The following is a 13,593-nucleotide window of genomic DNA, read 5'->3' as shown; positions in this document are numbered from 1 at the left end:
TAATTCTCAAGCAACTTGAATTGTTACAAAAATAGTTTTTTGAAAGAGTTTGACTGGTCTTTGTTTTTTTTTTTTTATAACCAAAATGAAAGGGAAACTCACATGCCCTGCAAGGGGCCCAAGTTGGGGATGTATTCTCTTCCGTGGGGACAAGAATTTGGTGTGCCCACTTGAACATGATTTAAAACGGTGAAATCCTTGAGTGTCGCATAAGAAAGAAACTGGACATATTGTGAACTTATATACTCATGGGTTGGAAATTAGATTGGGTTCTAAGGGACACCACACTTTTAGTGGAAGGAGGATGTCTTACCCAAATAGACCATCTACCACACACGCGTGCCGCCACCTCAAGTGGGCTCTATTTGTCCAAATTTAAATGTTTTTTACCATTTAAAAATAATAGTTTTATTCTTGTTTATAGAATCTGCTTGTTGTTCTTGTTTACTTAATTACATAAGTAAATTATTTGGTGAGATATCTCTAAACACTTGTTCCATTAGAGGAAAATTATTGACGACTTGTACCTTTATAGAAAAAATTATTATTGAGAGAGAGAGAGAGATTGAACTCAAATAATACTTTCTCGAGGTCATTCTATGGCACCTCAACTTTAGGGAGACCACCGCTCCCTCTTGGTGCAGTGGTCACTTGGTGCAGTGGTCATTCTACAAGTATAAATGCTTGTAGAATATAGGGGGTGAGGGTCGAGGTTCAAGTCTCCAGGAGGAAGCTTCACACACATATACACTTAGATTAGGCTAGAGTAAAAATTCTATCTTTTACAAAAAAATAATAAAAAAAACTTTAGGGAGTATTAAAAGATCATAATAGTGCTAATAATATATGAACTACTAGTGTAAATGATGCTTCCATGTGCATTTTCTCTCTTTTAATTTGGTAACTGAAGAGTTCACTTTGAGCTATATGCATTTTCACTTAAGCAAGTAATAATTGCTTAAAATTATACTATTATCTTAGTTTTGGTAAACAATATCACATCAATTAAATGTTTAATTACACATAAATATGTGAGTTTGAAAGATTTCTCTTAAATATACTCATTACGAGTCTGTTTGTGATCTACTTATTTTACTAAAACTGAAAACTTTTTACTGAAAGTACTGTAGATAAAGGTAAAAATTAGCTGGAATAGTACAGTGAGACCCATGAATAGTAGCAAAAATAAGCTGAATAGTAAAATATGTTGGCAAAAATAATCTTTGCCAAACAGACACTACGTGTATTTTCTCTTGTAAGAGATTAAAACTACTAAGCTAATCATGCAGACATGCAGCAAAGAGAATCTAAGGGTCAAGATCAATTGAGGCATGGTTTTTGAAGCATTAAATAAGTAGAAAACGATTAAGAATAAAAAAGTGAAGCAAAAATAAGCTGAATAGTAAAATATGTTGACAAAAATAATCTTTGCCAAAGAGACACTACGTGTATTTTCTCTTGTAAGAGATTAAAACTACTAAGCTAATCATGCAGACATGCAACGAAGAGAATCTAAGGGTCAAGATCAATTGAGGCATGGTTTTTGAAGCATTAAATAAGTAGAAAACGATTAAGAATAAAAAAGTGAAGAAAGAAATTCTTTCAAGCCAAAATTGGAAAAATCCTAATATAGAAACATCCTGCATTGTCTCAGTAGTTTTGTCATAACGTTTTGCACATATATCCAACTCACCTGATTCTTGTAGCCACAGAAAGAAAATTTGCAAACATACACTGTGTATTTTCTCTTGTAGGAGATTAGAACTAATAAGCAATCATGCAGACATGCAGTGAAGAGATTCTAAGGGTCAAGATCAATTGAGGCATGGTTTTTGAAGCATTATATAAGTAAAAAAAAAAAACGATTGAGAATAAAGAAGTGAAGAAAGAAATTCTTTCAAGCCAAAATTGGAAAAATCTTGATATAGAAACATCATGCGCTGTTTCAAGAGTTTTGCCATAACGTTTTGCACATATATCCAATTCACCTGACTCTTGTATCCATAGAAAGAAAATTTGAATATCTACAACTTTTTAGTTTACCACAAATTCGGGAAGAAGTTTTTTTAGAGGTCAAATGTGGGCTGGAAGTTAACTGTGAAAAAACTCCAAAAATAAAGGGATTCACATCCTAAATTTGAGGGAATTTCTCTTTTTCTTTTGGATGAGGCTAAGCTTATAGAGAAGGGAAAACCCTAGAACATATTTTATCTTGCTGTTTACTTCTTTTATACATTTAGCATCATTTTTATGGATTTTATATGTGCTCTCCGGATTATCTATATGTCTTTTATGGATCGATGATTGAATTTTGAGATTGATTTTACTATTTCGAATCATTACATGGTGACAAATTTTTTAGATTTAATATGATTTTTATATATATCAAATGCTTGAACTCCTTGATTTGTTATGATTTAAGAATATATTCAATACTTAATCTCCCATGTAGCATGCCAATTGAACTACTTGCTCAATCACTCACAATCAATCTACTTTATACATTGTTTGAGTACTTTATTGTTATATCTTTCGATTAGGTGAGTTGACTCTCTACCCTAATTAAGTTAAATATAATTCAAGTTCATATGATAAAATATTAGGTGTATCTTTGAATCCTTGGTGTTTTTTTTCATTAATTTATCTTAAATTTATTTTGCTATTTTGAATTGAAGTTTTAACAACTATCTTACTCTTTCTTTGGGTGCAAAAAAAATTTCTGCTAAATAATAGAGATTTTTACATTAGTACAATCATTCTCTATGGATCAACCTTCAACTCACCGAAATATTATTACTTGCAAATAATCTGTACTTGAGTTTGCATTAATTTAATCACATCTGCAAGATACTTACAAATTAATTCAATTTTGTGCAAAATTCTACCCAAGAAAAAAAAGGTCTAACGGTTAGTAAATAGCCCTGGCTACATTTTAGAATGTTTGTCCCAGCGCAAGTCACCTCTCAACTTTGTCTTTTCATCAAACTATTTAGTGAGTATAAATTAACATCCATATTAGTTATTTATAGATTTTTTTATATAATATATATACATATTTTGGCACACCACTTATGGAAATTCATAGGAACTCTCCAAGATTTATACTTCTAGAATCTTATTTTAATTGTATCATGAAGACAATTTGCCTAAACTCATTAGCAAAATCAATTGAGCTGATGAAAAAAATATTATTTTAAAGAAAATGATATTTTCGTGTTCTAACTTCTAAGCCTACTTCAATTATTTGTTTTCACTTTTCATGATTCCCCCACTAATTTCCCAACAAAGCTTTACATAGTTCCTTATCTTTCTTTGTATATGCTTCAAAGCCTAATTATTTTCATCAAAGAATACTCTTTTGCTCATTATTTTTTGACTTCCCTCCCTCGTTATTATTTTATTGTTAAAGGAAATTCAATGGTCGTAGCTAGCAAATGACCCTTGAACGTGAGTACCAAATTCGACTACTCCAAACAACCTAGGTTGAGCCACTAACTTATCAAAACTTGATAGGAAAATATTCATCTCTGATGAAGCAGTATCTCGTCGGTTCACTGGGATTCGTCCAGATGGCTCCTGGCAGTACTCTGACGAACCTGCGGGAGCAAGAACTTATTCAAGTGGTCACCGGTGTGGTGCCTGCCACAACGCCTCCGATGATAAAGTCAGTACGAGAGAAGATAATAATCAAAATATCAAAAAAAAAAATTATTCAGGTTGTGATGCTGTCTTTTTCCGTACCTTGTATTGGTGTTGTGAGGGTTTTATATACCCTTGGGGATTATAGCCGTTGGAGTGTTAATGACTCCCTGATAACGTCTCTGGTGGAGTTATGGACTTTAACGCGTTCCCATCGGTTCGTCCAGCTGGTCTTGTAACGGTTGGAGCATTGAATGGCATTAATTCTTTTTTGATGACGCGGATACTGGTCATGTTCGTCCGTGGAGGCAGCTTCGTCTATACTTATCTTCGTCAGTCTCATCTTCGTCAGTACCATCAGATGCCCCCCGGGCTTCATGGTCGTCAGTGACGATCGTGGAAGCCGAACAGTTTTTTTTTTTTTTTTGCCCTTTGGGATTTCGTGCCGCATTGAATGCGTTATGGCGGCGTTACGTGGGTGGTGGCCACGTGGCGTGATGTGGTTGGAAATGGACTGACCCTTGGGTTTCCCGCCGATTTTCGGTTTTCACCTCTATTTGGTTTTTAAACTCCTTTCTTTGTACTTTACTTTTCATTTTCTTTCAAACTTCAGTTCTTCTCCTCTAAGCACCCTCTTCGTATATTTCTTTGCTTCTTTCCGAGTTTGGTTGTTTGCTTGGCTGTTGGGCTTCTTGTTTCTTCGAGGTAAGCTCTTTCTTCCTCTCCCTTCTTCTTTTTTCCTTCTTCGTAAGTATCTGATTTTTGGTTTTTTTTTTTTTGTTTCTTGGTTCTTTCTGTGTTTTTGTTTGTTTCTCCCCTCTTTTTTGTGGGAATTTTAGTATTTTTCTAGGAGTTCATGGTCAGTAATTTAGAGGTTAGGGAAGTTTGTCCTTCAATTTCTTTTCTCTTTGCTCGCTTAGGGGGGTCTTTAGGCGCTTTTCCCAATTTAAAGGGTTTTGTTTCTGAGGGTAGCAGCTTAGGTGTTGTTTTGGGTGATTTATTTCCATTGCTCCGAGAGTCGGTCGATTGGTTTGAAGGCTTGGTGAAGAAGCTGCAGTTGATGTCTGAGGTTAGGTCTAGTGACCTCGATACTGGGTTGTCATCTAGCAACGACCCTATGGAGGGAGATACAGCCGTCTCGACTTTTAGAGAGGTTAGGGCTTTTCATGCCCTCGTGGAGCCGTGCGGGTTAGATTCCGACGCCGTCAGTCGGTTTAGGGATAGGTTTCAGTTTCCGGAGCGGGTACGTGTTCGTCGCCCCACTGACGACGATAGGGCTTGCCAGTTTTTCCCCGGTGAAGTGTGCTTCTACGAGGCCGCTTTCACTTGTGGACTTAGGCTTCCTGTCCACCCGTTTGTGATGGAGCTCCTGGCATATCTGGGGATTGCCCCAGGCGCCTTATGCCCAATTCGTGGAGAATAGTGGTCAACTGTATGGAAATATGGTTGGCCGCTAACGGGGATATGATTAAGGTAAACGAGCTCGTCTATTTATACCGTCTAAAAGAGTCCAAAGAGTACGGGTATTACGAGCTAGTACCTTGGGAGAGAAGAACCAGGATCGTCAAGGGCTTACCTTCGTCCTTCGTGCGGAAGTCCGCATTTGTGTTTGTGTCTGGGGACGATTTTGAGACTCCCTCTAGCCAGGACTGGGGTGAGATCCCCAGGTTGCTTCGTCGGTGGGGAACCCCGACCTTAGGTGCGTCAGTCTCCTTTCTCGTTTTTTTTTTATATTTTTTTTTGGAGGTTATTGTTACTAACTCTCTTCGTTCTTGTGCAGCTAAACGAAGACCGAAGTTGAAAAGTAGGTACAAGGAGCGCATCGAGGCGGCCATCACGTATTCCCAGTCCATTGAAAACAAGGACGACTTGGTAGACCCGAGGACACTCGCTTTCTACAACCTCGGCCCCGATCCGTCTCCCTACGTCTTGCGGAGCCTTGATATCGAGGGAAAGAAGAGTAAGCTTCTGAGTTCGTCGGACTCGACCCTGTGGCTGTACTTGTTTGACTTGTTCTTTCTCTTATAAAATTTTTCCCTTTCGCAGAGATGACGACGAAATTCAACAAGGGTATGTATGAGAAAATGAGGTCTAAGAAAGACGAACCCTTGTCGAACCTCGGGAAGAAGGTGGTTCGTGTGAAAGGAAAAGTCTCTTCCGTTACTCCGACGGCCTCGACCACACCCATGGTTTCGGGTGTCGAGACGACGAGGACGGCTTCTCCGGCCACCTCCGTAGAAGAAATCCCGACACCTGCTTCCAAGAGGCCTCGTACATCGGACAGAGGAAAGGAGGCCGCCTGCTCGTCCACTATTTGGGACGACAAGAGGTTGGCGACGGATCGGGCTCATGGGGTCGTGAATGCTGAGGACCTAAAGGTGCTTTCAGGTTCGACCCGAAGTGAGTTGATGGGTCGTCACATCCATAAGCTCGTCCAGGTAACCTGTTTGTTTTACATGACGCATCTACATATATGCACCCCCCTTTCTTATTTATTCCTTCGCATGTCTCTTTTTTTTTTTCTTTTTTTTTTTTTAGGTGCTGGGGGAAGCCGTCCATTTTTCAGCGGAGTATCTAGCTCAGGAAGCCAAGGTCGAGTCCTCACTTTCTCGGATCAAAGTCCTAGAGATGGAGAACTCGAAGCTGAAGAGGGACCTGATAGCCGCGATGGAGGACGTTCACCAATACAAGGACGAGGTCAAAAAGCTGGGTGACGATCTTAAGGTTAAGCAGCAGCTGGTTCTGGAAAAGGATGAGCAGCTCGCAGCCGCGAAGAAAAAAATTAAGGTTGTCGCCTCTAGGGCCATCGAGGGCTTCCAGCAGACCGAGGAGTACAACTCCGTGCTCTTCAGCTAGTATTTTAAGGGGTTCGAGCTCTTGAGGAGGTATTGCATCAAGCATCCTTCCGGGGTAGATTTGGAGGAGCTGGATATGGAGGAGGTCGACAAGGAAATCTCTGCTGACGAGGCCGCCCAAGCCACCGCCGCTGAAGCTCCTGGGGACGTTCCTGATGCTCGTGTCACCGATGCCCCTGCCCTCGATGCCCCAGCTGAAGACGATGCCGATCCGGATGTTTGAACCTGTTATTAAGAAGTTTCTTTCTTTCTTTTTTTTTTTTTTTTTTTTTAGGTGCCTGACATGTTTTCAAGGCTCAATTTCCAGGACAACTAAAAAATTTTCATGTGTATTTTTAGCCCAGTGTTTATGGGTTTTTTTTCTATGAACAATGGCCTTTGGTTTTTAGGCTTTTATAATATCGTATCTACTTGGACATGTTCTCCTGTATGTCAATTTTTTGCATTCGTCATCAATGTATGTTCATCCGGTGGGAACGTTATTGCTTAAGCTTTCCGCTGTACTTAGGCTTTTTTTTTTTTTTTCTGCCTTCGTCAGTAATGTACATCCGTCGATGCAGAATCTTATTACTTAGGCATTTTTCTTTTGTTTTTGCCTTCGTCAGTAATGTACATCCGTCGATGCGGAATCTTATTACTTAGGCATTTTTTTTTCGTCAGTAATGTACATCCGTCGATGCGGAATCTTATTACTTTAGGCATTTTTTTTTTGTTTTTGCCTTCGTCAGTAATGTACATCCGTCGATGCGGAATCTTATTACTTTAGGCATTTTTTTTGGTTTTGCCTTCGTCAGTAATGTACATCCGTCGATGCGGAATCTTATTACTTAGGCATTTTTCTTTTGTTTTTGCCTTCGTCAGTAATGTACATCCGTCGATGCGGAATCTTATTACTTAGGCATTTTTTTTTCTGGGTCTCCGGGACTTGGTACCTGTATGAACACATTATTTGAATCATTATTTCATTAATTTTGACGAATTGGTACATTCTCGATTTACATCTGTGGATGGTATTTCTTCAAGTGTTCTATGTTCCAAGGTCGCGGGAGTTTCTGTCCGTCTAGGGTCTCCAAATGATAGCTACCTTGTCGGGAGTAGTGCACGACTTTGTAAGGTCCTTCCCATGTGGGACCGAGTTTCCCGTGGGCGGAGTTTCTAGTTGCAGTCGTCACCTTAAGTAAGATGAGGTCGCTAATTTCTAGTCTTCTGAGCCTGACCCTTTTGTTATAGTGTTCAGTCATCTTCTGCTGGTACTTCATCGTCATGTTCGAGGCTTTGTCCCTTACCTCGTCTAAGCAATCCAGATTGATTCGAAGCCGGTCGTTGTTGTTCTCCTCGCGGAATACTTCTCGCCTGGTGCTGGCCATACCCACCTCGACTGGGATTACTGCTTCAGTGCCATAAGTGAGCCTGAAAGACGTCTCTCCCGTGGGGGTTCTTGCTATTGTTCTGTAGGCCCACAAAACATTAGGCAATTCTTCTGGCCATGTGCCCTTAGCTTCGTCTAGTCGTGCTTTGATGATTCTAAGCAGCGTTCGATTAGTTACCTCCGTTTGCCCGTTAGACTGTGGGTGCCCAGGTGACGAGAACTTATTCTTGATACCTAGCCCCGAGCAAAAGTCCCTAAATCCCTGGCTGTCGAACTATCGGCCATTATCTAAAATGATCGTTTGCGGAATCCCGAACCTGCAAATTATATTTCTCCACACGAAGCTACGGGTTCTCGCCTCTGTGATCGTTGCTATTGCTTCTGCTTCGACCCATTTAGTGAAGTAGTCGATAGCGACGAGCAAGAATCGTACCTGTCCTTTTCCAAGGGGTAATGGGCCGACGATATCGATCCCCCATTGTGCGAATGGCCAAGGGGAGGTAATCGCTGTCATCTTTTCTGCTGGCAGCCTCTGGACGTTCCCGAACCTCTGGCACTTATCGCACCTCTTGACGATCTCCATAGCGTCTGCCTGCATAGTTGGCCAGAAATATCCTGCTCTAATAACTTTGCTTACCAAGGATCTGGGCCCGGCGTGGTCTCCGCAAATCCCTTCGTGGATTTCGTGAAGCACGTATTTAGCTTCTTCCTCGTCGATACACTTCAAATAAGGCAAGGAGAACCCTCTCTTGTATAAGGTATCATTCAAAATTGTAAATCTGGCCGCCCTTGCTTTAATCTTCCTGGCCTCCATTGAGTCACGAGGGAGATGCCCGTCTTGAAGGTATGAGATGATCGGTGCCATCCAACCACCTATGTTCTGGATGGGGAATACTGGGACTTCCTCGATGCTAGGGTATTTCTGAATCTCCATGAGAATCTCATTGTTCGTTGGTTCTTCTTCGGACGAAGCCATTTTTGCGACCTCGTCCGCCGTTGCATTCTGGTTTCTTGGGATCCGGACGAAATTCAACTTGTCGAACCCACGAGCTAAATGTTTAATCAGCTTGAGGTATTTCTGCATCCTCTCTTCCTTCGCCTCATACTCTTCCCTGATCTGCCCTATTGCCAGTTTCGAGTCGCTCTGAATAAGCAGGTTCTTAATCCCGAGGGCTTTGCCAAGTCTCAGTCCCGTCAGTATGCCTTCGTACTCAGCCTCGTTGTTGGTTTCCGGGAACTTTAATTGGACTCCATATTGTAGTTTTTCTCCATCGGGGGTGTTTATAACGACCTCTACTCCTCCCCTCTTTTGGGTTGACGATCCGTCAGTCTGAATCGTCCACCGTTCCACCTCATTTTTTTCGTCGTCATCTTTTGGAAGGGTGAACTCCGCTATGAAGTCTGCCAGAGCTTGCGCCTTGATGGCCGTTCTGGGATGGTATTCGATGTCGAACTGGCTGAGTTCGATTGCCCATTGTACCATTCTCCCAGCTGCTTCAGGCTTGTTCATGGATTTCCTGATGGGTTGATCCGTCATTACAAGGATAGGGTGTGCTTCGAAGTATGGTCGTAGCTTTCGTGAAGCCACTATTAGGGCGAAAACGATCTTCTCAATCCTGGGATACCTGGCCTCTGCTCCTTGGAAGGCTTGGCTGACATAGAAAACGGGGAGCTATTTCTTATCTTCCTCGCGAATTAAGGCCGCACTAATAGCCGTAGCTGATGCTGCCAGGTATAGATAAAGGCTTTCCCCTGCTTTTGAGGGACTTAAAATAGGTGGGCTACCGAGGTAACGCTTGAGCTCTTGAAAAGCTGCCTCACATTCGTCAGTCCAGGTGAAGGCTTGCTTCAATGTTTTGAAAAATGGGAGACATTTGTCCGTCGCTTTAGAGACGAACCTATTGAGTGCAGCTATCCTTCCTGTGAGCTTTTGGACTTCCTTGACGGACTTGGGTGATGCCATGTTGAGTATTGCTTGCACCTTCTCTGGGTTTGCTTCTATTCCTCTCTGGGATACCATAAACCCTAAGAACTTTCCTGAAGCTACTCCAAACACACACTTACTAGGATTGAGCTTTATCTGGTATCTTCGGAGGGTGTTAAATGTCTCTCCCAGGTCATCCAGGTGAGTCGACTCTTCTTTGCTCTTGACGAGCATATCGTCCACATATACCTCCATATTTCTCCCAATTTGCTTGCTGAACATCTTGTTTACCAGTCTTTGGTACATTGCTCCTGCGTTCTTTAGTCCGAATGGCATTACCTTATAGCAGTAGAGTCCTTGGCTTGTGATGAAAGCAGTTTTTTCCTGATCTTCCTCAGCCATCTTTATCTGGTTGTAACCTGAAAATGCATCCATGAATGTTAGTAATTTATGTCCCGCCGTAGAGTCTACCAACTGATCTATCCTCGGCAGGGGAAAACTATCCTTTGGGCAGGCCTTGTTCAGGTCCGTGAAGTCCACACACATTCTCCACTTTCCATTTGCTTTCTTCACTAGTACGACGTTGGCCAGCCATTCGGGATAGTAAACTTCTCGGATGAAGTCTGCCTGCAACAATCTGTTAACTTCTTCCGTGATTGCTTGGTTTCGTTCAGGGGCAAAGACCCGTCGTTTCTGCTGGACGGGTCTTTTCTCGGGATCTGTCTTCAACTCGTGCTGGATTACCTGGCATGGTATACCCGGCATATCTTCGTGACTGCATGCAAATATGTCCAAATTTCCTTTAAGGAAACGGACGAGTTCATTCCTCATCTTGGGGCTTATGGTTGTACCTATCCTCGTCACCATTAAGTTTTCCCCCTCAACGAGTTCCACCATTTCCAGGGCTTCCATGTTGTCTTCTTTTTCTCCCTCGATCATCCATGTGTGGTTTTCTCCTACAGCCAACACGGCCTGGTAGCATTCTCTGGCCAAAACTTGGTCTCCTTTTACCTCACTGACTCCGTCTTCGGTTGGGAATTTTATCTTCAGGCAGTAGGTGGACGTTGCTACTTTCCACCGGTTGAGCGTGGGTCTCCCAATGATCACATTGTATGAAGAGGGGCAATCTACCACTAAGAAGTCCAGATGACGGGTCTGCTGCTTCAGGTAGGCGCCTATTGTGACTTTTAGTGTCACAATGCCCTTGGGATATACTCTGTCACCGCTAAAGCTGACGAGGGGGGACTCAAACGGGCGCAATCTACCAGGACCTAGTTTCAACTGTTGGAAGGCCGATAGGTACATGATGTCTGCAGAGCTTCCGTTGTCGACGAGGATCCTTTTAGTGTTGAACCCTTCAATTGTGAGTGCTATCACCAGAGGGTCGTTATGGGGCTGCCTGACTCCCCTTGTGTCCTTTTCGCTGAAGAATATATCCTGGTTCGTCCGTCTTTGTTTCAATAGGGGTTCCATATGGACACTGTTTACTTGTCTTTGGCATGCTTTCTTGAGAGACTTGTATGATCCCCCCATGAAAGGTCCTCCTGCTATTGTGCTTATCTCCCCGATCACCTCTTGTGATTGAGATTGACAACCCTCGTTCTTGGACGAGGGCTCCCGTTGGCTCGTGTCGCCCTCCCTGAACCTGCTGGAGTCCGCCTTCTTTACGTACTTCTGAAGTTTTCCTTTCCTTATCAATTCTTCTATCTGTCCTTTCAGATCTCGGCAATCTTCTGTGTAATGGCCGTGATCCTTGTGGAATCGGCAGTATTTGCTTTTGTCCCGCACACTTGGTAACGAGTGCAAGGGTCTCGGCCACTTTAGGTGGTGTTAATCCTGGATCTGCGTCAAAATCTTGTCAACAGGCATAATTAGAGGTGTGAATTTTACCGGTCGTGGAGCTTTCTCGTCTTTTCGTCTGTCAATGTCACCTCCCCGGCGGCTTGGGCGCTCCCTCTTTTGTCCCCTGCGTTCGTCTTCCTTCCTTCCTTCCATCTTTGGCTTCCCCTCGTCTATGATGGCCGCCAGTGCGTCCTCAGCATTCATGTACTTTTGGGCCTTCAATAGCATCTCCGCCATTGTCCGGGGCGGATTCTTTGCTAACGAGACGACGAATTCTCTGGACTTAAGCCCTGCTTTAAATGTCGTCAGCTGGACCTTATCGTCCGCGTCGTCCACCTCTAGGGTCTCTCGAGTGAAGCGTTTTACGTACGACCGCAAGGTCTCCCTCTCTCCTTGCCTAATAGTGAGTAGGTGATCCGCTGGTCTCTTGGGGCGTTGCCCCCCGACAAAATGGCGCAGGAAAGCGTTACTTAACTGCTCAAAGTTGTCGATGGACAAAGTGGGCAATCTCGTGAACCATTCTCGTCCAGCTCCTTTTAGCGTAGTGGGGAAAGATCAACACATGATCTCATTAAGGAGCTGTTGAAGGCCTAAAGTCGTCTTGAAGGTGTTAAGGTGATCTTGGGGATCCTTGAGCCTGTCAAAAGGCTCGAGCTGAGGCAACCAAAATTTTGCCGGTACCAGTTGTTCTAAGACTGCCATGGTAAAAGGGGAGTCCGTTGCTCTGACCATTTTATCTAGGCTTCGATCGGTCTTCTCTTTGATGGCATTTCTTAATTCATCCATCTCCTTTCTCATCTCTTGGAGGATGTCGGAATGCTGTTCCTCTGGGGTTACCGTTCTCCGTCGGTCACTCCTTCCATGGCTATCCCCTTCGTCCTCTTGGACAGCTCTTGACCGGTTCTCTTCTTGTTGTAACCTCTGTTTCATCTCTTGATTCTGTCTGGTAAGTTCTTCAACGGTGGCTGCGAGATTTCGGACCTGCTGCGCCAAGGCCGCTGAGTCCTGGTTGGATTCCATCTGGAGCTGGTAGGGACCACGTTCTGGTTGTATGAGAAAGTCGTTCCCCACAGATGGTGCCAAACTGATGAAGCAGTATCTCGTCGGTTTACTGGGATTCGTCCAGATGGCTACTGGCAGTACTCTGACGAACCTGCGGGAGCAAGAACTTATTCAAGTGGTCACCGGTGTGGTGCCTGCCACAACGCCTCCGATGATAAAGTCAGTACGAGAGAAGATAATAATCAAAATATCAAGAATAAAAATGATTCAGGTTGTGATGCTGTCTTTTTCCGTACCTTGTATTGGTGTTATGAGGGTTTTATATACCCTTGGGGATTATAGCCGTTGGAGTGTTAATGACTCCCTGATAACGTCTCTGGTGGAGTTATGGACTTTAACGCGTTCCCATCGGTTCATCCAGCTGGTCTTGTAACAGTTGGAGCATTGAATGGCATTAATTCTTTTTTGATGACGCGGATACTGGTCATGTTCGTCTGTGGAGGCAGCTTCGTCTATACTTATCTTCGTCAATCTCATCTTCGTACTGACTTTATCATCGGAGGCGTTGTGGCAGGCACCACACCGGTGACCACTTGAATAAGTTCTTGCTCCCGCAGGTTCGTCAGAGTACTGCCAGGAGCCATCTGGACGAATCCCAGTGAACCGATGAGATACTGCTTCATCAATCTCCATTTGAAATGGATAATGTTTCATTGTCTAGATTATATACTACTAGATTGTATATAAAAAATACTACTAATGGACAATTAATTACGCACTCATCCACATATATGGACAACCCTGAAGTCGCTTTTTGGGGGAGAGGAGGGGGAGGAAAGTGTAATAGCCGAGAGGCATTGAATATGTCAAGTTAACTCATGACTATTCCCTAGCGGTCATAAATCATGTTGACTATTCCCTCAAATTTGTTACTACTATAGATATAACTATTTTCCAAATAT

At 43.0% G+C, this 13,593-nt stretch overlaps 1 protein-coding gene across 1 annotated transcript; it reads right to left on the bottom strand.

Moving 5' to 3' along the window:
- Positions 1 to 7,489: 7,489 nt before the first annotated feature.
- Positions 7,490 to 11,866, bottom strand: LOC142625371 (uncharacterized). Its single transcript, XM_075799047.1, has 6 exons — positions 11,719 to 11,866; positions 11,433 to 11,629; positions 10,532 to 11,224; positions 9,762 to 9,871; positions 8,212 to 9,293; positions 7,490 to 8,097 (listed from the first exon to the last, which is right to left on the bottom strand). The coding sequence occupies exons 1-6, from the start codon at positions 11,864 to 11,866 to the stop codon at positions 7,490 to 7,492; spliced, it is 2,838 nt and encodes a 945-aa protein (XP_075655162.1).
- Positions 11,867 to 13,593: the final 1,727 nt, after the last annotated feature.

This window comes from Castanea sativa, chromosome 2 (assembly GCF_040712315.1).
Source record: "Castanea sativa cultivar Marrone di Chiusa Pesio chromosome 2, ASM4071231v1".
Lineage (NCBI taxonomy): Eukaryota > Viridiplantae > Streptophyta > Magnoliopsida > Fagales > Fagaceae > Castanea > Castanea sativa.
This window is presented reverse-complemented; position numbering and strand designations above follow the sequence as displayed.